This window comes from Telopea speciosissima, chromosome 5 (genome assembly GCF_018873765.1).
Source record: "Telopea speciosissima isolate NSW1024214 ecotype Mountain lineage chromosome 5, Tspe_v1, whole genome shotgun sequence".
NCBI lineage: Eukaryota > Viridiplantae > Streptophyta > Magnoliopsida > Proteales > Proteaceae > Telopea > Telopea speciosissima.
This window is the reverse complement of record NC_057920.1, coordinates 53,196,044-53,219,373: the sequence shown is the minus strand read 5'-3', so window position 1 is coordinate 53,219,373 and position 23,330 is coordinate 53,196,044. Positions and strand designations below refer to the sequence as shown.

The following is a 23,330-nucleotide window of genomic DNA, read 5'->3' as shown; positions in this document are numbered from 1 at the left end:
ACTTTGGTCGATATGCACATTTCTCCAGCGCCAGGACGCCATAGCGACGCCATGACAACTATGGCCTACACTATAGGCCCAATACTTTGATTGCCCTCTGCATGCTTCAGAGAAGAAGGCCAAGTATATAGAACAGCTATAAAATGTTTCACCAAAACCAAACCAGTAGAATGTCTTTCAAAGGCTAACCAAAAAGCTGAAGACAAAAGAAACAACAATAAAACTGAACAGGAAGAATTTATCATGCACTTCTCAATCCTACCCGACCAACCTCTTTAATCTTTTATTGACATTGATTGACAACCAGATATGTAACATAAGCTTCTCTTTATATTTCCTACATAATTTTCCCTATTGAAAATATCAGCTAGGCTCAGTTTGGATAACAAGAGTCCAAACAGCCACAACTTCTATTTTTTTACAATGAATTTGGTAATAAAGTAACTACTTCCGGCATATCAATAGAACTCAAATTAAGTTCTTTAGGTGGAGATCTCGATTACTATTGGTTGTGGGAATTGAAGCAAGAAGATCAATTATGCAATTCCCTTGATGCTTCATATCTCTAAATAATGTGACAAAATCAGGGCAATATCTGCCTGTTTGGATTCTCACAATCCAAATTGGGCCTTAGGAGGTCCATGGAGTGGAGAAGGCAGCTATGTCTGAAAACTTACAATTCCTTCAACTACCCAGCTCTTCCTTTCCTGTTGATCAGATAAAATATGGGTGCTCGGTCTGCAAAAACTTTTCTCCCATCATTGGAGCGGGATTCATACCTCCATGCAGGGCCGAGAAGCCATGACATGGCAGCTCCACCAAGCAAACCTCCCAACTGAAAATTTTGTAGCCACAAGTTACCATGAAAGTAGGTTGAAAGTAGAATAATATATATATATATATATATATGCAGCTTAAGACTTACATGCCCCCAGTTATCAATGCCTTTAGACAACAGTCCTATAATCTGCAAAACAGATATTTTTTTGTCATTCACGCCAAGTTCAAAACCTCAAAACTCCAACTTTACTAGTCTGTCAGTATGAAACTCAGCTAAGGTGATCTTCATGAGCCATGATACAAATGCCAGTGTTTACATGTTCAACTCAGAGACTCATGCCCGGGGAGGGGGGAGGGGGGAGGGGGGAAGGGGAAGCATAACACAACTGGGACGGATCACCTACCATGACTTTGTAAACAATTTAATAAAAGAAAACAATGAAATCAAGAAAAAGAGGGAACATACCATGTTTAGAGCAATTACTTGAGCTATATGTTGTAAATCTTCTTTCCCTCCTCTGACAAGACTTCTATGCCTAAGGACAAACACAGCAAAGGACCCAACCTGCAGTACAGTAAATGAATAGAATTGGTAATGGAAACAAAATTGCTGAAGATTCACTACACCTGAATGTTCAATCAGGAAGTTAAAAGGCAATGAATTATAAGAATAAAGAAAAGAAAAGAAAAATCATTATAGTAATTACAAATAAAGCAATTACGATGATTCTCATTATTTTTCTTTTATGCTGCAACTGTATGAAGCTGATTCACCCTTATACCAGATTTAGGATTAATATCTCCAATTTACAGATGAGGTCATGGTGATCTGAGAACAGAAATTATAAGATATTCAATCCCTTTGTCAATTAATTTGGAAGCAAGGAAATCCCTTTGTCAATTAATTTGGAAGCAAGGAAACTGTAAAGTTCAGCATTTTTTTGTTCCACATGGTTCCATATGTTTAAGAGTATTATGCAGCTGTCAAACTCTTTATTTAAGAGAAAGAGAAGGGGCAGTATTTTGGGTTCTTGTACTAGGCTCATGATCAAGATTTGAAATTTCTTTCTCTAAGACCATTTTGCCCATGTTGAAACTGAATAATTTCAGAGAAATTACACCGGAATTTAGAATATTGCACTTTATATGTAGACAGTCATTTCATTTTGGTTTCTTGTGAAACCAAAAGATTTCAGTAATTTCGGAAAAAATTTGCGAAAATTTTGAACATTGCCCATGATTGGGAGTTCAAAAGGTAAATAAGTTTTAGATTGTTTTTTATTATTGGTCAAGTCATGGGGGATTTGTTGTCATTCCAATTCTTAAGTTATAAGTTCTAGCTGTATGCAATAAGCGGCAGTCCCTTAGTCCTTATATGTTTAAGTAGTCATAAGTGATCCTAGCATAGTTCCAGGTTTCAGTCGAAACGTGGGACACTTTTTCCAGCAAGTTTCGATGGTGGCTTTCGAGGGACAAATGGCAAAATTAGGTCCTGAAACCTATAGCAAACCCTATTTTAGGCCATCTAAAATAGTGAAACCCTTAGATTTTAAAAAATTACATCCAAAATGGTAGTTTGACTTCGAACCCTAGGTTAGTAGTATACATTGTATACAGTTTCTAATATGGCCTATTCCACACAATGTTTAGTACTAGAACACATAATTCAAGTAAAATAAATTAAATATGGATTAGGAATGAATAGACATCAAATTCTAAACCATTTCATAAATCATACATCAAACATTATTTGTTACAAAGAGTCAAATATATCGGACTCAACAGTACAAGCAACAGCCAACAAATCACCCCTATGCCCATCCTAGAGTCCTAGACTCTTATTACCACATCAAGTTTCGGGGAGGATCAAAACAACCAGAATGTTGCTACTGCTGCCAAATCAAGTCACTCCTATGCCCAACTTAAATCTCATACAAATCTTTCAACAATGTAGCAAATCGTCACTTCCACTGTGTTCCTCTACTGCCCAAATACTTGTTCCAACCTTGTACAACAGTGATTTGGCCAAGAAAGCACCGAAACTGGTTTTCCAAGGTTCATTGGTGAAACTAGGCGAATGAATGAATATGTTCGAAATGTGGTATTTAAACTATGGTCAAAGTAACTTTTCGGCTGAAATTTCGGCGAAATGAAACTTCTGACCAATATTCGACCAAAATCTAGAAATTTCAGTCGAAATATGTGCAGTCCTTACATCACATAGGGTTTCATTCAAGCCCTTCAGAAACCAAAACATTTCACACATTTTCGCAAAAATTTCGCGAAATTGTGTACCATGGCTCCTAGTTAAAGTGAGAGATAACCAATTAGTAATGTAAGGCTGGATCACGAAGGACCTAGCCCCAGGCAGGATCTTATTGAACAAAATTTAATGCTGGTTTGGTCTTCAAAAACTGGGCAACAATTGATGAACTTGTAGCAGGTATTCCTTAATCGATCACAGAGCTTGTAGCAAATCACACAATGGAAAAAAAAATACAAAAAGGATAGTTTGGATTGAGCCTCTCACTCTCTCCCAAGTCTCTCACCCACTCGAAGGCATCTCACCCCCTCACTAAACCAGAAATCTTTTTTCTCTAAATCGTTGGCTACTGAAATCCAGCAGCTTTCCCTTATTTACAACAAAAACAACAACAACTCAGCCTTATCCCAACTAAATGGGATCGGCTACATGGATCCTTTCAAAACAAAGTAGGGAAAACTGAGATCCACAAAAAGGAAATGAAAGTAAGAGAGATAAGGAATAGAAATGAGACAAGAAAAGTGAGACATAGAAAATGAAAGTACGAGGAAAGAGGATAGCAAGGAAATCAGGAAAATCTCAGCTACTTTGTGTCAACGACGTGGATCCTTGCCCTCCAATAGGCTCTATCTGAGGTCATACTTGGCACAAGACCAAGGCATAGTTGTCAAGGCGGCAAAGCGACCCAAGGTGTTGGAGGGATGTCTAAGCGCTTAGGCGACAAGGCACCCGTCTAGGCGTCGCCTAGGCGACCAAGGTGCCCCCAAGTGTTATTTTTTATTTCCCCCTTTTCAAACATTATTTAGTACGCTACAATATATACCTTATATCATCAAAAATCAGCATTAAGCCTCCTCAAGTCATCAAAAATCAACATTAAGCCACATTTAAGTCATATCAAGTCATCAAAAATCAACATATAACTAGAAGACAACAGAACTGAAGAAGCAAGCAATTGGAAGTTTGAAACAATCAAACATACATTTGGTTTATACTATTCTTAGAAAACATGATCTTATCTATAAGTAATTAAACTGTTCTCATTTTAGAAAAATGTTCTTGTTCTCTAAGAAGTTTGACTAGTCAGATGATTTTATTTTTAAATGAGACCACAAAACCAGCTTTCCAACAAATCCAAAATTGCTTAAATCTGATTTATATTGAAGAAGTTATGTTCCAATCAAACCTTATTTGGTATGCGCGAATGCTGTCAAAATCGCTCTGAATGAAAATATTTTTTTAGATATCAAAACGAATGAATATTTTACAGTACTTTTGGTTTTTAGCAATGTTTTACCATATTAAGATTTATAGAATTTTTAGATTTGAGAAAAACCCCAGCGTTAGAAAGTAGAAAAATTTCACCTACCGTCGAAAATCCAGTTATTGTTCTTGAACTGAGGGGTTGGCTTTTTATCCTTTTGGAATTTGATTTTTTTAAACTATTTTTATTGAATTCAAATAGGGGGTGTTTGCTTATTTATGAATAATATCTTAAGTAAATGAAATACCAAATATAAAAACATTTAATTAAGTGAGATTTGGCATAAATAAGGGCCAGTACCCCATACCAAAAAAACCAATGCAAGGCACCTTGCAATAAGGAGGAGGTTGCCTAGGCCCCAACAAAACCGCCTGCACGCCTTGGCGACGCCTTGACAACTATGGACCAAGGCTATGCATGTAATTCTTCACAACCTCACCTATGGTCATTTTAGGCCTGCCCCTAGCTCTTTTAGCTCCTTCAATCGAAATCAGATCACTCCTTTCTAGGGCGTCCCTAGGCCTCCGCTGCACATGGCCAAACAACCTCAGACGACATTCTCAGAGCTTGTCGCTGATTGGGGCAACTCCCACATCAGCTCTAATATGTTCGTTTCTCACTTTATGCTTCATAGTTTCGCCGCACATCCATCTTAACATCCTCATCTCTACAACACATAGCTTCGCTATATGGCATTTCTTAATTGCCCAACATTCCGCCCCATACATCATAGCAAGTCGGACAACAGTCTTGTAGAACTTTCCTTTAAGCTTTAAAGGAATGTGTCAGTTACACAGTACTTCGGTTGCACCTCTCTATTTCATCCATCCCACTTTAAATCTTTATGAAACATCATCATCTATGTCACCTTTTTTGTGTATGATAGACCTTAATTATCTGAAATAGTCACTTGGCGGTATCTCTCTCTTACCTCAATTTTCACCATGTCATCATCCATCATAGTGTGACTAAAGTTACACATCAAATACTCTGTATTTGATCTACTACTCTTAAAGCCTCTTGTTTCCAAGGTTGATCTCCACAACTCTAGCTTAGCGTTAATCCCTGCTTTTGTCTCATCCACCATGACGATATCATCGGCGAACAGCATACACCATGATACCTCGTCTTGGATGTTCTTGGTGAACTCATCCATGATAAGAGCTAACAAATAAGGGCTTAGGGTTGATCCTTGATGTAACCCAACCGTATTTGGGAATTCCTTGCCCTGGCCTACCACAAATCTCACACTGGTCACCACACCCTCATACATATCTTTAATTATTTCTATATATTTACTCGACACCCCTATTTGCAAGAACATGCCAGATTAAATATCTAGGGACTCTGTCATAGGGTTTCTCCAGGTCAACAAAGACCATATGGAGATCCTTCTTGCAAGCTCTACATCTTTCCAGTTTTCCTTTATTTATTACCTTTAATTGATTACAGCAATTGAATCCTTCCTTGAGTGGAAAAGAATCCCCTTAGAAGCTAGACATTATCCTAATCGAAAAGTAATTACAATCAAATCCAATCTATCTATTTAACTGAAATAGAAAGAGTCGTAGGAATAAAAACTACTAATTACATAAACAAATCTAATTAAAAAAGAAACAAACTTAAAGCTACTAAGTCCCCCACTCAAGGACTAGATAAGCACTACAATTAGAATCCTAAATTATAGGAAACCAACACATCAATAAGCAGCTGGGCCCGACGAGAAAATCTCTCACGCAATATGGCTTCTATGCAGCATCTTTTTTCTAACGCAAGCTGGCATGTGTCCCACAAAAATCTAAAAAAATCTTCCAAAGTAACTGATCGATCTCCTACTTTATTTCTGGAAATAAATCTTCTATGTTGCTGCCTGCTGTATGATTTCTTCTTCTGCTAGCTCAAAATATATTTACATCTGAAGATAATCTTTCCACAAAATATGCTGGAAAATAGGGAATCAGAAATCTGGTCCATCGAACCAACCAAGAACCAGGCCACATCATCAGACCAGGCTGCCTCTCCAAGCTGTTGAATCCCACAACTACACTGGGCTGGTTTTGGGGCTTGTTCTTGCGGCTACACATGGACCTGTGATCCACATTAATTAGTCATTGTAACAAAATTGCTAGATATGTAAACAACCCGAACATGCCTATTTAACCAAACACACCCCCCTTCCCCCCCAAAAAAAAACCTCTGAGGGGATGTGGTTGGCAAGAAATGGATAGAAAATAAAAGAAAAACATAATAAGACAAAAGTAACAATAACACTAATGATGATTTTGTGTCTCTCTTATTTTTCAAAATTTTCTTTCTTTTCTTGCCAACCAAATATACCCTGACTGTACAAGGGATAATGGGTTTTGAATCTGAGTGAGGTTTACTTGTTTGGAGAAAGTTTCTGCATGAAAAACCTAGGTAGTCTCCACTCGTCCCACTAGTAGTCTATTATTAACCCTTTATATTTCTTATTCTTCTCTCTAGTTCAACCCTTCCACTATTTTCACTTGTTGATTCTGCTCCTAATCTCCTTCTCTGAATGGCAGAACTGATAACATTTCTAATCCTTTTACCTAGACCCTAAATCTCATTCGCAACCCTTTTCACCTCCCTTAAACCCTACACAAACCCTAATGCTTAATCCAATATCTCAGCTTTTTTTCCCTGAGCAGAACAGCAACACTAACCCTAATGTAAAATGTCCAAAATCTGCAAAGAAGCTGAAGCCAGGTCAGCCGAATGCCTTAGTCTACTCTTTAACCCCCCCCCCCCGGTTAGCTATTTGCCTTAGCTCTTCTACTAATTCAAACTATAACCTTATCAACCCTAGCTGACCATTCCAATTTCTGTACTCCAGCAATCTGAAACTTGACCCTAATACTCTTGTTTAAACCCTAGTTCACCCCTCCTTTTAAGTTAACCTATGCTTTCCATCAATGTTTGAAATTATCTCTGCATCATAAAAGCCCATCCACATGTAAGTTTGATTTTTCTAGTTCATCTGCTGTAGATTGATTCCAAGGGCTTCACTACAAACACAGGAATCAATCTAAGGCTGGTCCAACGCCCAAAATATTGGACCAACTAATGTAGTCCTAGGTAGGAGTAGTCCCACTAGGAGCCAGGGTAATGGGGTCACACACAAGGGCTGGCCGATTGGGTTAGGGTTTACTAATTTAGGGCAAAAACTAGGGTTAGGGTTGGACAATGACAACGGGGTTTATGGGGTTTTAATGTGCAGGTCTAGGGTGCCTTTATGGCATATAAATAATAGGGTTTTGGAAGGTTTTAAAATTCTGCAATTCTGGACAGAATTGAGTTGCAGGTTTTGGATTTAATGGAGTGGAGGAATGGAGGGGATAGAGTGGGAGTTATGAGCTGGATTTTGGATCGAGTGTGGGGAGAGGTGTGGGGGATATAGGCTAGAAGTTTGGTTTGAAATTGATGGACAGATCTGAAATTATGAAGGAGTCCTAGTTAAGGTAGGAGTTGCAGGTTTAATGGAAATTAGGGTTTGATGGATGGAAGGGGGTGTGGATTAGGTTAGATGAAGAGGGGAAGGATATATGTAGGAAACTAAGATTACTTACTGGTTTGATCTCCTTCAGAGGCAGCAGCAGCAGCTTGAAGAAGCTCGATTGAAGAAGAAGAAGAACCTCCCGGTACTGGACAGACGGAAGGAGTCGCAGGAGTCCACCCACCTTATCCACCTTGAGATCCACAAGGATATACACTCACAAAGAGCAGCAGCATCCAATGGAAGCAAGCATAAAGCTAATTTTTATTAATCAAATTCGTATTTAATGCTGGCCTCCCTTACAAACTTATATAGAAGACTCAAAAATAGACTTAGACACTAAAAAGGAATGGCCTAACCCTATCCCTAGCCTATTAGATAACTTAAACTGACTAGGAAACTAGAATACTAAAGGAAATAGACTCAAAACATGACTGGACTTATAGAGTCCTAATCCAGCCCAATTTACATCACATGACCACTTAACCAAGTCACATGATCACTTAAATTGAACCAATTGGATACAACCAATTTGAACCGGTTCAATTAAAAAACATAAAAATAAACTAAGTATTGGGTTAATCCTATGCAACCTATATATCCCTAGTTTAGGCTCATTAAAGTGGCCTAATACATAGAAAACCCTTGGGAACAAAGGCCCAACATGTATATAACCCAAACCTAAGCCAATTTCTATGATGAACCTACATCACCAACCCAAGGTGCCATAGCGACAACCAGCTAAGCTGGGCCAGCCTCTATCCGCTGGAAATTTCTGGTTCTTCCAAAACCATATCGTGGGGGTCTTAGGCAGTAAGTTAATAAGAGCTGCAAGTTCCGTCTACGAGTAATATTTGTTTCCTTTTTCTGTTTCCTTCTAAGTCTGTATTATTTTTTTGTATTGGTTGCTTAGCAACAAGTTAGTAGTTGCTCAGGGAACAAGTTATTTCTTTTCTTATTTTTAGCAAGTTCGTCTTACAAATTGTAAGGGACCTAAGGTCCTCCATCCACAATTTAATGAAGAAGAATTATGATTGCTTATGAATTCCATTGTCCTGTGAGAGGCTGAGGTGAGATACCTAGAGCGGGTGAGAGTCCCAGGCTGAGATAGCCAACCCTATCCCCCCTTCTTCCTCTTCCACTTTATCTCCCTGCCTTCCCTGTTTATCTGTTTATTTCTCCGCACCTAGCCAAGACAACCCGAGACCAATATCTGGAGCTATTGATCTTCTAAAGTCCTCAATAAAGCCATACAGCTACTGGAGATTCGGTTGCTGATCTGAGAGTCAAATCACACCTGCGGCTGGGCTTTGTTTCTATTTTCTGCTGCTGGTTCAAAACCATGCTTACAGAAGCCAATCAATAACACCAGCCAGGTAGGGAGTGAAGCTCAAAATAACCAGCAAAATAAGATAAATAACCAGACAAATCCATTGGCAGTTGAAGCAGCCAGCCATAGAAGAATAAGTAAGAGAAATAGGTTGAAAATTGAAGGAACCAAGCCAACAGAATGAACTGTAATGTATACCAAAAAAACTGATGTAAGATGATGAATCATGGGCTAAATACTCCTCTGATGTTTATAGAACTCTCCTAAAAAAATCAGCAATAGTGGACTGCCCTAACCCTTAAATCGATTATAGCCAGGGTTTTGTAAAAAACCCTGAAAGTGAATATCGATTGTAGGGAAGGGGGCTTCAACAAAAGTGAGGATGACTTGTCAAAGGTGTTGGCTTATTGTAATACATGCTGACCACAACTGCTGAAATGGATCTCCAGTTCGAATGACCAATCTCCTTGGTAATTGAGACTGGATCTTCATGTGGGAGAAATACCAAAAAATCGCAGAAAGGGAGGGCAGCAGCTATCTTGTGCAGTAGACCTACTTCAAGTCATAAATAGTTGAAGTAGAATGTCCTTCTTGATGGTAAAAACACCAACAAAAAACTCCAATAGCAGCAAACAACCCTACCCCTAAAATTGATATGGGTCAGGGTTTTGAAAAAAACCCTGAAATGAAGGATCGATTGGGGTTAGGGGTCTTCAAACACTTGGAAATAGGCTAATACTGAGGTCGAGTGGTCTCTGTAGATGGAGTAATCATCCCTCAAAAAGGCAGCAAGAAATCAAACTTGGAACCCTAATATCGATTTGAGTTAGGGTTTTAACAGGGAACCATAAAAGGCAGGATGTAAAGATTTTGCTGTAGGGACAGATCCAACCATCAGATTGTGTTCAAACTGAGGCCGATTAGGGCTTGGATTAGTTGGGAATTATCCCTGAAATATTGGCTGCATCTAACAAGGGAAACCCCAAAATCGAGTAGAGTCAGGGTTTTGAAAAAACCCCTGACAAGGTGAGATCGATTTGGGGATTGAGGCTGGAAAAAATTAAGAAAAGGTGGAGATAAAGAAAAAGGGAAGTTAGGTTTAGGAATAGGGTAGAATAGGGCTGGAAAAAGGCTGCATAGGGTGTTCCTAAATTAGAGGATCAGGTTTATAGAGATCTGATCTCAAAGAAGGAGAACTCCAAATCGCAGATGAGGCTTCCAGCAGGGTTTTTTAATAAAAAACGATAGAAGAGAAAGGGGGGCAGCACTAAATCATCGATATTATGTCTACCTCATTAGTGTTGCCCCTGTTTTTGGGCTGAAAGGGAGAAGAACAGGAGCAGGAAAAAACGAGAAAAGGAGGAGAGGAGGAGAGATCGATTGGAGGAAAAGAAGGGAGAAAATAGGGTTTTTCTCTCTAACCTAGATCAGACCAGCTTTGATACCATGTTGGTTGAACCGTGGGTCAAAGAGAGGAAATAAAATAATTGAATGGCTTATATTAATGGGAGAAAGGCCCCTCTATTTATAATAGAGGGGAAGTTACAAATAATAGAAGCTAGGCGATGTGGGACTAAAACCCACATAGCCGACATGAGCTAATAACACTTAATAACATAAAAATACCCCCAAAAGGACCAGAATACCCCCACGGTATTCTGGAGTACATATATTCTAACACTCCCCCTCACGCTGGATTATACAAATATGAAAGAAGGAAGATCCAGCATGAACTAAAGAAAAAACTCCCTACTAAAGAAAAAAACTCTCTCCATAACAATGCTAACAAAAAGCACCAACTCGACCAAGATCTCGCGAGATCTCGGTTTCTTTGGAACTTAGAGATAGATCGAATCTAGTAAGAGAGAAGAGATTTACAGCAAGAAGAAGAAAAAGGAGAGAAGAGAAGAGGATGGGAGAATCGATTGTGTGTATTGAGTTATGCTCAACACACATATTACTTCATTAATAAAGTCTTCCAAATTACAAAGTCCTCCTTAGGGAGGTAAAGAGTAATAAAACAAGAAAAGGAAAAATACAACTTCGTCATGTCTTATAACAGGACAATGACAGAACTACCCTTATACAAGATATTCTAACAACTCTAACACTCCCCCTCAAGCTGAAGAATAAATGTCATGCATTCCCATCTTGCACAATAAGGTACTAAATAGACTATGAGTGAGACCCTTGGTGAAGATATCCCCTACTTAATCACCTGTCTTCACAAAGGGAGTACAAATGCACCCAGAATCCATCTTCTCTTTGATGAAGTGACGATCAACCTCAATACGCTTGGTTCGATCATGTTGAACCGAATTATAGGCAATGCTTGTAGCAGCTTTGTTGTCACAATAAAGTCTCATTGGCCCTTCAGTTTCAAAACTCAAGTCTTGAAGAAGTCTCTTCAGCCATATAAGCTCACACGCTCCATGAGCCATGGCCCTAAACTCAGCCTTTGCACTGGATCTAGCTACAACTGGTTATTTCTTACTCCTCCAGGTAACTAGATTACAACCCACAAAGGTACAGTACCCAGAAGTAGATCTCCTGTCTGAGACTGAACCAGCCCAATCAGCATCTGTATAGCCTTCAATCTGCAAATGGTCATGCCTAGCAAATAGATGACCTTTTCCTGGATAGGATTTCAAGTATCTAATGATGTGATACACCGTGTCCAAATATCCACTCCTCGGAGCATGCATGAACTGACTCACCTCTCCAACTGCATAAGAGATGTCTGGTCGAGTCAAGGAGAGATAGATTAGTTGGGAAACTAATCTTTGGTACTTGTTTGCATCTATAAGAGAAGAACCATATTCATCACCAAGCTTATGTTTCATATCAATGGGAGAAGTTGTTGGTTTGCACCCCATCATTCATGTCTCTTTCAAAAGATCCAAGACAAATTTCCTTCGACAGATGTTGATTCCTTTCCTTGATCTAGATACTTCAATACCCAAGAAGTATTTCAAGAGTCCAAGGTCTTTGATCTCAAACTGTTTAACCAGATAAGACTTCAATTTGTTTATCTCAGCAACGTCATTCCCAGTTACCACAATATCATCTACATAGACAATGAGAACTGTAACTGTACCATTACCTCTCCTGATAAACAAGGTGTGGTTAGCTTGACTCTGATAATACCTATTCTTCAGGATGGCTTGTCTAAATCTCTCAAACCAGGCCTTAGGAGACTGCTTGAGGCCATAGAGAGCTTTCTTCAAGAGACGCACTTTCCCTTCAACTGAGGGACACTGAAAACCAGGTGGGGGCTGCATGTACACTTCTTCTGCTAAATCTCTATGAAGAAATGCATTCTTCACATCTAATTGGTACATTGGCCAACCTTTATTGGCTGCCACTGAAAGAAGGATCCTGATTGAGTTATGCTTGGCTACAGGGGCAAAAGTCTCCTAGTAGTCAATGCAATATACCTGACTATACACTTTTGCAACCAGCCTAGCTTTGTATCTTTCCACTGTACCATTGGATCTATACGTGATTGTATAAACCCATCTGCATCCAACTGCAGTTCTCCCCCTGGAAAGATCAACTAGCGTCCAAGTATTGTTCTTCTCCAGAGCCACCATTTCCTCAGACATTGCTTGCATCCATTTTGGATCGGATAAGGCCTTTGTGAAAGAAGACTCAAGGGCAGTGGAAAAGGCAATACATGTAGGAGAAATAGAGTAATAGGAAACAAACTGGGCTATGGGGTTAGTACAGGCTCTCTTCCCCTTTCTCATAGCAATGGGAAGATCTAACTCAGAAGGAGAAGTATTACCTGATTGAGGAGGATGAGACTAAGGATGTGGATCCAAAGAGGGGTCTTGGCAGGGTTGCTTATACCATGGTTGCTTTCCTTTTCCCTTCAACAAGCATTTACCTCTTGTGAATACAACATCTTTGAATCTTATTCCCTTATATTCTTTTTTTCTACTAGCATCACCACCACTACTAGCATCAATATCAACAACACCATCAACATCAGCATCGTCAATAACATCCACTTCTTTGTACTTTCCAATATCAAATAGGAATGGTGAAGTGGAGGTAGGCAAGGGAGATAGAAAAGGAATGATGACATCAGCATCCTGTTTACTGCTAGTACTCTCCCCCCTGAACAAGATGATGAGGGGAAGAAAAGTAAGGGATAGACTCAAAGAAGGTGACATCTTTGGAGAGAAGTCGCCTTCGAGAAGGAGGATGGAAGCACTTATACCCTTTGGTTGAATCAGAGTAGCCCAAGAAGATGCACTTGAGAGCTTTGGGATCAAGCTTGGTGCAGGCTGATTTGTTGACATGAACATAGCAAACACAACCAAAGACTTTTGGAGGCAAGGAGAAAACTGAGGATTGAGGAGAAAGAAGAGCCAGGGGGATTTGGAGCCAAGAAGTGGAGTTGGCATCCGGTTAATAAGGAAGGCAGCGGTAAGAACTAAGAAGTGCATCAGACCAGAAAGTCTTAGGCGCATGCATACCAAAGAGAAGACCCCTAGTGATTTCCAGCAAATGGCGGTTTTTTCGCTCAGCCACCCTATTTTGCTGGGGGGTGTCAACACAAGCCAGTTGATGGATGATGCCATTATCAGTAAAAAACTGTTGGAGCCCCCCATACATGTACTCACCCCCCTTATCAGACCTAACACTTTGGATTCGAGTACCAAACTAAGTATGGATAAGTTGATAAAAATCCTTAAAAGCATCACAAACATCACTCTTTTGTTTCAACAAAACAGTCCAAGCAGACCTAGAATAGTCATCCACAAACGAAACAAAGTAACGAAATCCAGATAAAGAAGTAGTAGGAGAAGGTCTCCAAACATTAGTATAAACAAGAGAAAAAGATGCAGTAAATCTATTACCATGATAAGGATAAGATGTGCAACAGTGTTTAGCAAAAATACAAGATTCACACTGAAAAACATACGAAGAAGGAAAATAAGTAAACAAGTGGGGTAACTATCTCCTCATAACAACAAAAGAGGGATGACCTAAACGTTGATGCCAAAGCATTACAGACTCCAAAGTACTATGGTCACTCTGACCACAAACATAAGCTGCAGCAGTAGATTGATTAGGTAACCGTGGTTCAAGAAGGTAGAGTCCTCCTTTTCAATCCCACTGCCAATAACCCTCTTTGTCTCCAAATCTTGAAAAAGACAATAGGAAGGAAAGAAGGTGACACAACAATTTAAGGATTTGATTAGATGACTCACTGATAATAGGTTAGTAGCAAAATCAGGAACATGAAGGACAAACTTAAGGGAAATAGAAGGAGTAACTCTCACATTACCCTTACCAGAGACAGAAGAAAGGGAACCATCAGCAACCCTTACCTTGTCCCGGCCAGAGCAAATGGAGTAGGAATCATAATACTGGGACATACCAATCATGTGATCAGAGGCTCTAGAGTCAATAACCCAGGTGGGTGCAGTAGAAGGAGCAGACGAGACCTACAGAGCCGAGGCAGAAGTAGCTGACCCTCCAGAGGTAGAACCAGTAGCTGACCCTCCAAGATTAGACATCAGCCGATGGAGGGCTGCAATATTATCATGCGAAATGGAGTCAGGAGCAGGCTGGGGTCTAGATGTCTCAGACTCAGATGTCACAGAGTAAGCCCTAGCTCCCCATCACTTGACTCCATGGGCACTAGATGAACCACCACACATACCAAGGGGCTGCCCATGAAGATCCCAACACTTGTCCTTGGTGTGTCCAAGTTTTCCACAGTGATCACATTTAAACCTCTCACGGTGATCTCCACGAGTTGGCCCTTGACCTTTTCCCCCACTTTTCCAGTCTTTGTGGGAACTAGAAACAAGAGCAGATATCTCTGTTGATGGTGCAATATCCATAGTTATTTTCCTGGTTTCCTCACTTTGCAAGTAGCTGCACACTTCATCCAAAGATGGAAAGGGAGATCTCCCTAAGAATTGCAAGCGAAGAGGCTCATATTTTGGGTTAAGACCACCAAGCAAAATAAGGATCCTTTCCTTTTCATGGCTCCTGTAGACCTTTGCCTCATCATCAAAATTGGACAGCTGGAAGTTGTTATAGTGATCATATACCTCCCACAAGCTGATTACAGTGTTGCAGTAGTCAGGTATACTCCTATCACCTTGTTTGATATGGATGATTTTTTGGAGGATGTGATACACTTTTGTTGCATCACCAACTCTATCAAAAACCTCGGAGACACTGTCCCAGATATCTTTGGCAGTCTCCTTACTCATAAACCTCCTACCTATCTCAAGTTTCATAGAGAAAATCAGCCAAGTCATAATAGTGGAGTTCTTAGTCTCCCACTTGAGATAGCCTGGAGCAGTTGTAGTAGGAGATGTGATGGACCCAGTAATGTAACCCAACTTTCCCCTACTGCGTAGGGACAACTTCACAAAACGGGACCAATCCAAGTAGTTGGTATTGTCCAATTTCACAACAGATATTTGAGTGTTGGGATTGTCAAAGGAAGCCATAGTGGGGAGGCCACTAGCCGGAAGTGGTCCACTGACCTCAGAGTCAGCCCCAGACATAGTAAAAATGGTACCAAAATATTCAACAAAACAGATCGGTGTCTTCCACAACTGGGGAGTAATCTCTACCCACACATAAGCAAGAAAACCAGCAAACAAAGGGAACAATACACTGCCCAAGCAGGTAAAAACTGAAGGAGAACTTATATCAAACACCTTGAGTGCATCTCATAACCATCCAATGTGTTGGCTGCCAACAACGGGAAACAAGAAGTAGCAGCCCAGCTAACAAGTAACCTAAGAGCACATCCTTGATGAAAAAGTATAACACTCAAAAAAAAACTTTTGTTCCATTCCACAATAGCCAAAGACATTCAAGTAGTTGATATCAGCAATTAATAGGGACCATCTCTCCCATTACAGCCAAGAAAAAACCTCAACAAGAAGAGGAACCAGAATCTGTCGATACCTGGGAAGCACCGATGAATTGAGCTAAGCTCCTCAATCAGCTCCTTTCAATAACCAAGCTGTTGGGGGTCTGAAAGAAGGCCTTCAGGCGATTCAAATGCCTCAGTCCTCATCACAAAGGGTGAAGAGATGAGAGAGAGATGAGCAGAATGCTCTACACGCTGGCTGTAATGCTCTGTCCAGCTTCTAGGGCGTCAAATACACTTTGCGAGCTGGGAATCTCTCTCCAGTGTTGTTGAGTTGAAGAATACAACTCCTAAGAATGTAGTATGTGTGATTTTTCACATAGTATAACCTCCAGCGAAAGAACTGCTCTGATACCAAGTAGGAACTTAGAGATAGATCGAATCTAGTAAGAGAGAAGAGATTTACAACAAGAAGAAGGAGGAGAGAAGAGAAGAGGATGGGAAAATTGATTGTGTGTGTTGAGTTATGCTCAACACACATATTACTTCATTAATAAAGTCTTCCAAATTACAGTCCTCCCTAGGGAGGTAAAGAGAAATAAAACAAGAAAAGGATAAATACAACTTGGTCATGTCTTATAACAGGACAATGACAGAACTACCCTTATACAAGATATTCTAACAACGCTAACAGGATTTTCGAGTTGGGGTCGAGTTCCGAGTTTTAGTACCTTGCTTCGAATTGAACTACCAGAGCCTTCTGAAGTGATATTGGTATGGTCGATTCTGAGGTTTCCACCTCTAGTTCACGCTGGAGATGGGAGACCACTGCTATTCTTCGATTCTCAGCTTTCCTATTCCAAATGGGTTTCTTTTTTGAGTTGGTTTTCTTGCAATTTGTTTGCTTTGCTGGTTGCGTGCCTGTAAAGGAGAAGAAGACAGTCACGTTACCTCTTGTTGACTTCCCCTTCTCCACGACTTTCTTATTTTTCCTTTAATTCACATTTTCTCATATGCCCCTCTCTTTTTCTCTTATCAATCCAAGTTTACCCTTTGGCTTGGATGGTGTTTAAAAGTGGATTTCAACCACATTCCAGCTTTACCCTTACCTTTTGCACTTATTTATTCCTTGACCCTACGGCCCTCTTTGTTTCTTTCAAAGAAATCCTATACTGTTCACCACATTTACCAACATGCCATCCCTTTTTCAACTTTGTGTTATTTACAATTCTGTCATTCCCCTTGCAATAGTTCTAATTCCCTTTATATCCCATACCTTTGGTATTTACCCATAACACCTTTGGAAATTTCTGGTAAATTATAATTTTGCCATTCCTTCTTTTTTATTTACCCATAACACCTTTGGAAATTCTGGACAATTACACTTTGCCATTATCCCTTCCATCATCTCCATTATTTATCCTCATGTACCGTTAAATGTGAGGGGGAGATTGTGTACAATTCCATTGCAGAACATGCAAAAACTTACAGACATTGCAAAACATGCAGAAACTTGCACACAGTGCAGAACATGCAGAAACTTGTACACATTGCAAAACTTGCAGACCCTTGCAGACATTGCAGAACATTTGTGCAAAACATTGAAGACCAGTTTGTTTCCACCATTGCCATTAGGTACCTTTAGTTATTGGGTTGTATTTGCCGTGAGGGGGAGATTGAAGTATTGAAGATATTTTGGGATCTTATTTGGTTGCCTATTTGAGGATTGGATTTACAGTTGGGTAGATTAAAGGTTTTTCGATGTTTGCTGCCCTACTTGTTTATCTTCAAGATTTTTTGTCACTGTGAAGATCCGAGATTCATCACAGGACAGTTATTGAAGATCGATGAAAGCTGTCTTCTTTGGAAGATTGTGTCTGCCTTTTTTTCTGCCTTTATTAAGATCGGTGCTTCTCTCTATTTTGAAGAACGATACTTCTCAGGCTTTGCAGAACAAATCTGTCCCGGTTTGTTGATCAAGTCTGTCCGAGTTTTGAAGATCAATTATATCCAGTTCTTGAAGATTTAACTGTCCAGGATTATTTGGGAGCATCATCCATTCGCCCATGTGTCAAATCCAAGTACTATATTACAAGTGGGTACTTACTGCCAGACACTGCTGCGACAATTTGGAAAGCTACTTCGTCCTATTTCGTTCAAGTTGGGCATGTGTGTTTTCTATGCGCCAACTTGAGGGGGAGTGTTAGAATGTTTGGAGTGTGTGCTTTATGGTGGTTGATTGGAGGTCTCTCTGTGGTCACTGGAGTCTACAACTACTGCCCAAGACTGGTGTAGCATTTATTTTTTCTATTCTTATTGGTCCAAGCTGGAGCTTTCTTTTGATATATGTATACTCCAGCTTGAGGAGGAGTGTTGAGATATGAGTCAGTTGGGGTATACATAGTTATTTAGTTTCCTAGTTTAGTTCCTTTCCTAGTTAGACTAGAGTTCTATTTTAAGTATGTAATCTGTCCAAGCCTATTATAAAAAGGAACATTGGCTGGAGCGGTAATCTATCGCACAGTCTTCTTCCATCTTCTCTTTTCTCCTTTTTCCTCTGTAGAGTTACTGGTTACAGGTCCTAGGTTTTCTACACCACCAAACCTTCAGGAAGGGGGAGAACCATTCCCTTGACAATGAAAAAGACCATAACATAAACTCGAAGCAAAAGTACTGATTACACACAAATTTATAGGCCATACTTATGCCAATTCCCAGTCAAACAAAAAAACCCACTTCAACTTTGACTAGATACAAATAACTATTAGTTACCCATCCTACTCCAACTTGGGTTTGTGGGGTGGGGGAAGGGAAAAAAACTTACTAAGGTTAGTAAATAAAACTGCAAAATGGTGTACCCAGTGCACGTGGCGGGTCTGGGGAGGGTCTAGTAAATAAAACTGCACTTACCAGTTACCATAAATACTAAGTCTCCATTTACAATCAATAATGTCTCAGTTCGAATACATATTAAATATGAAGTTACTCATAACAGGGAATTTCAAAACTACAGATTAAAAAAAAAAAAGTAAATTCAAAACGTTACAACAAAGATAATCCTGCGCCATATTGATGCGAGGGAGTCAAGGGGCAAGCCAAGTCTTCAATCAAACAAGAAGAAAATTCTTAAAAAGACTAAATTGAATGGAAGTAGAAAAAAGAACGAACAGAGAATAAAATGGACCTAGCCAATCACGCCTAGGGTTTGTAAGCAATATCAATAATCAGATAAAAAAAATTTACACCTTCAAGCCAACCAGTTCTCTATTATCCCACCAAGAAATCTTCAAGTAATCGTTATTGGCAATGATTCATCCATTATTTTCCTCCAAGAAAGATCATCCCCACCCCCAAAAAAAACCATTTAATTTGATGCCCGCCCTGCCATACCTCTTCATTCAATCTTTCAGTTATCACTTCTTTTCTTTAACTTCCACTATAATCCCTAACCAATCTTGCCTCTTAAGCGATAAAAGCGTCAAAGAAGCGAATATTAAGTCATCAACATTTGGCACTCCATTGTTCTTCATCACATTTTTAAATCTGAAGGACAGGGAGAGAGCCAGTCGCTGATTCCTCAGCAATCACACGAAACAAAATAAATTGTTCTTTCGCAAATATACAAACCATACATAAAGTATAGATGAACAGTCATCCAGTAGACAGATCCATGGTCGATTATGGCACAGCAGTAAATTAACCATTGAAGTGTCCGGTAAAGGAATGGATGAATTGTATACAGGAAATGCTCCTCCCATGTCCATGAAATTTGTAACCATTTCATCTTAGTAGGATTAGAGTCTTCTAATTATTGGACTATATGAAAGATCAGTTAAAACCCACTAAATTGTTTATCTCTGCAGACCCCAAAAAATAGCCTCAAGCTAGTCATGTACTATTCTCTCACTTATTCTTGCAGTGAGTTTATAACATTTTAACTGCCACCAACACAATCATTTGATGTTGATGTGGTCATAAAATTCAAGAGCACGTTTGTACAGGATTTACATTCCCAAGTCCTGGTTTGGCACGATCAAGAAAAAAGTTGGAGCAAAATGGACTGGCTAGCTTCAGGGTCCACAAGCATGCATCAAGAGGATCAATTTGCATGTAACTGCCAATTTTTGGTTTTCATAGTTTCGGAAAGTCTACGGTATGCTGGTAATCTTTCAAAAAATCAAGTACTTCCATCCAGTCGTGTGCTACTTCCATTGTGCTTTTGGGATGACCTTAAGCTAATCATGGTTAGCTTTGGTCTTTACTTGTAATCAAGGAACTAAATCTCGCAATATATCGGCAAAATTTCGCCATATTTCAGTAATTTCGACCTGGTCGAGACGAAATGTCCAAACGAAATGAAAAGGTGCAATATTTCGGTCAATATTTCGAGATATATCGGCACATTTCGGTCGAAAACCGATATATCGGCGAAATATGAAAAAAAGTCATGTTTTTCACTTAAAGGTCACGTGACCTCTTACATAAAGACCAAATATCGCAGGTCTCGGTCGAAATATCGACCAAGACCTGCACAGCTCTGTTTTTTCCTTCTTCTTTCCTCATTTCTTCTCTTCTCCTTGATTTTCTTTCACTCTCCAAGCATTGTTCTTCATAGTTTTCGACGCATTATCGCCGGAAACACGTCGGAGGCTCATCTAAGCTCATCCTCCAAGCCTTTTTCCACTATTTAAGGTAAATCCTATTCCTCTAAAACTATTTTTTTGAAAATACAATGTACAAATGTTGTTGGATGGTGATGAAATTTATATATGTAAGACACCGGAGGCCGATCTACAGCCTCACGGTGTCGAAATTTTTTTTCCATATGTATTTTTTTTTTTTTTTCTGGTTTTAAAAATTGATTTTCCTACAACTAAAATAGGAAATAATTAGGGGTAATATGACTTAGATGGCAATGAATTAAATATATGTTAGACACCAATGGCCGATCTACGGCTTCACGGTGTCGAATTTATTTTTCTGCCCATAAATAATTATTTTAATTTTTAAAAATTAAGAAAATATATAAAAAATTAAAAAGAAAAGAAATAAATAAGGAAAAATATGAGTTTTAAGTTTGAAAAATAATGAAAATATATGAAAGTAATTTCTACATGTTTTGAAATGCATTAGATATATATTATGTTTACTAATTTTCGATTTTGTTGTGTTAGGTCAATATTTATATTAAAATTATATATAAAAAATTGTTTTTAATTATGCGAAAAATATAAGGGTTAGGGGAAAAATATTAAATAGCTATACAAGTGTATTAGTATTCTAAAAGTGCCAATTGAAGTGCATCTACATTAAGTTTTTAATTATTTGTTTTACTTACATTGCAGTAAACAAGTATTATTATGGCGGATCGTGAAAGACAACGTGCGAAGGGCACGCAGAAGGTGGGGGAAAGTAGTCAACAAAGGGGGCAGAGGGAGCAAAGAGAACAGAGAGAACAAGAGAGACCAGCCAGCCAGCATAGGGGTGACATTGCATGGTTACATGGCACTCCAATTGATGGGGATAAGAGAAAATCCCAATGTAACTATTGTCACACGCAGTTTTTGGGAGGTGGGTCCAGTAGACTTAAACAACATCTGGATCCCTACTCAAGTAACTAGAGAAATTGGTCACAATTTGCGGGGAAAGAAGAAGAAGAAGGCTAACAAGCAGAAGATAAGAGAACAACTTGAGGATACAATGAGGAGTTCAATGGGAGGAGGAAGACAATACCATGATAATGATGATGATGAGGACATTGCAGTACTTGATGATATACAAACATCAGAGGAGGCTAGGGATTTTCGACGGACTGTTTCAAGGAGTAGAGTGAGTTTTCAAGATGATCAGCAGAGACAGAGAGTTGAGGGTAGTGGAGGAGCTGGCACATCTGGAGGTTCTAGATCTTTCAATCCTTTTAAAAGATCACAAAGTGTGAGGGCAGCCCCAACACCTCTATCAGTACCAGTACCACCATCAGCATCAGATCCTAAACTGCATAAGAAGAAAGGAAGCAGTCAACCAAGAATCAAAGGAGCATGAAAGGGGATGAAGGGGTTGGTTAAAGAATCAATAGCTAAGTGAATGCTATATCATACCATCCCAGCAAACACTGCACAAGGCCCCCATTATGATACCATAATAGATACTATTGCAGAGGCTGGCCCAGGATTCAAGGGCCCCACCCCATATGAGGTAATGAATGTTTATTTACCTCAACAAAAGTCTGAGATTGATGAGTACATTAGGGAGATGAGGAGTATGTAGGAGACATATGGGGTGACTATAATGGCAGATGGATGGACTGGGCCTACAAGAAAGTCCATCAATTTTATGGTTTATTGTGATGGGAGGACAGTTTTCCTCAAATCTGTGGATGCATCCAAAGAGATAAAGGATGCGAAATACATTTACAGATTGTTAAAGGAAGTAGTTGAGAAAGATGTGGGCATTGAGAACGTTGTCCAGATTGTAACGGACAATGGAAGCAACTTCAAGCTGGCCGGTGAGAAGATGATGAACAACAGTAAATACCGGCTCTTCTGGACTCCTTGTGCAGCCCATTGCATTGATTTAATACTAAAGGATATGGGAAAGTTAAAGTTGGTGAAGACTATGGTTGAAAGTGTAAGACAAGTCACCAACTTTGTATACAACAACCACTCCTATGCACTCAATCTGCTGAGAGAGAAATGTGGGGGTGACTTGGTTAGGCCTGGCATCACAAGATTTGCCACCAACTACAATGCCCTAAAAAACATTGAAACAAAGAAGGCCGGGCTAAGAAGTATGTTTGCTTCTGAGGAGTGGTTTAGATGGAAGTGTTCCAATACTGCAAGTGGGAGGGAAGCACAAGCAACCATGTCATCTGAGGACTTCTGGACAAAACTAAGCAAAGTGGTGAAAGTTTTGGAGCCAGTAGTTAAAAGTTCTACATATTGCTGACTCTGCTCTCAAGGGCCCAACCATGCCAGTCCTATATGCTGCAATGGACTTGATGAAAGATAGTGTCTACAGTGTGGCTCCTCGCAGTAGCAAGCACTTTTTGGATATCATCAATACTCGCTGGGAGAATCAACTTATGCATCCACTGCATAAGACTGGTGAGTAAATTTGTTTTATGTAACTAATTCATAGTATTACTATTTACTAATTACCTATGCAGTTGACAATATCTCATTTCTATATGTCAAATTTCAACATACTACTTGAACCCCAAGTATCAATATAATAATAGGCTTGGGTTGGAAACTCAACTTATTGATGCTGTGAAACAAGTAGTGAAGAAGTTGGAGCCAGATGGTGCACTCCAAGCTATTTGCA

General features: G+C 39.5%; 1 protein-coding gene and 1 long non-coding RNA gene across 2 annotated transcripts in view; both read right to left on the bottom strand.

The window, feature by feature from the left end:
- Positions 1–487: 487 nt before the first annotated feature.
- Positions 488–23,330, bottom strand: part of LOC122661440 (RHOMBOID-like protein 10, chloroplastic) — a 69,294-nt gene continuing 46,451 nt past the window's right edge. Inside the window, exons 7-9 of the mRNA XM_043856821.1 lie at positions 1,247–1,345; positions 926–967; positions 488–835 (exon numbers count right to left, since the gene is read on the bottom strand). Of these exons, the coding sequence (XP_043712756.1) occupies positions 689–835; positions 926–967; positions 1,247–1,345 (288 nt within the window). The 3' untranslated portion in view covers positions 488–688. The remainder of the gene's footprint in view (positions 836–925; positions 968–1,246; positions 1,346–23,330) is intronic.
- Positions 6,676–23,330, bottom strand: part of LOC122661441 — a 35,646-nt gene continuing 18,991 nt past the window's right edge. The window contains exon 3 of the long non-coding RNA XR_006332889.1: positions 6,676–7,308. This is a non-coding gene — a long non-coding RNA (uncharacterized LOC122661441). The remainder of the gene's footprint in view (positions 7,309–23,330) is intronic.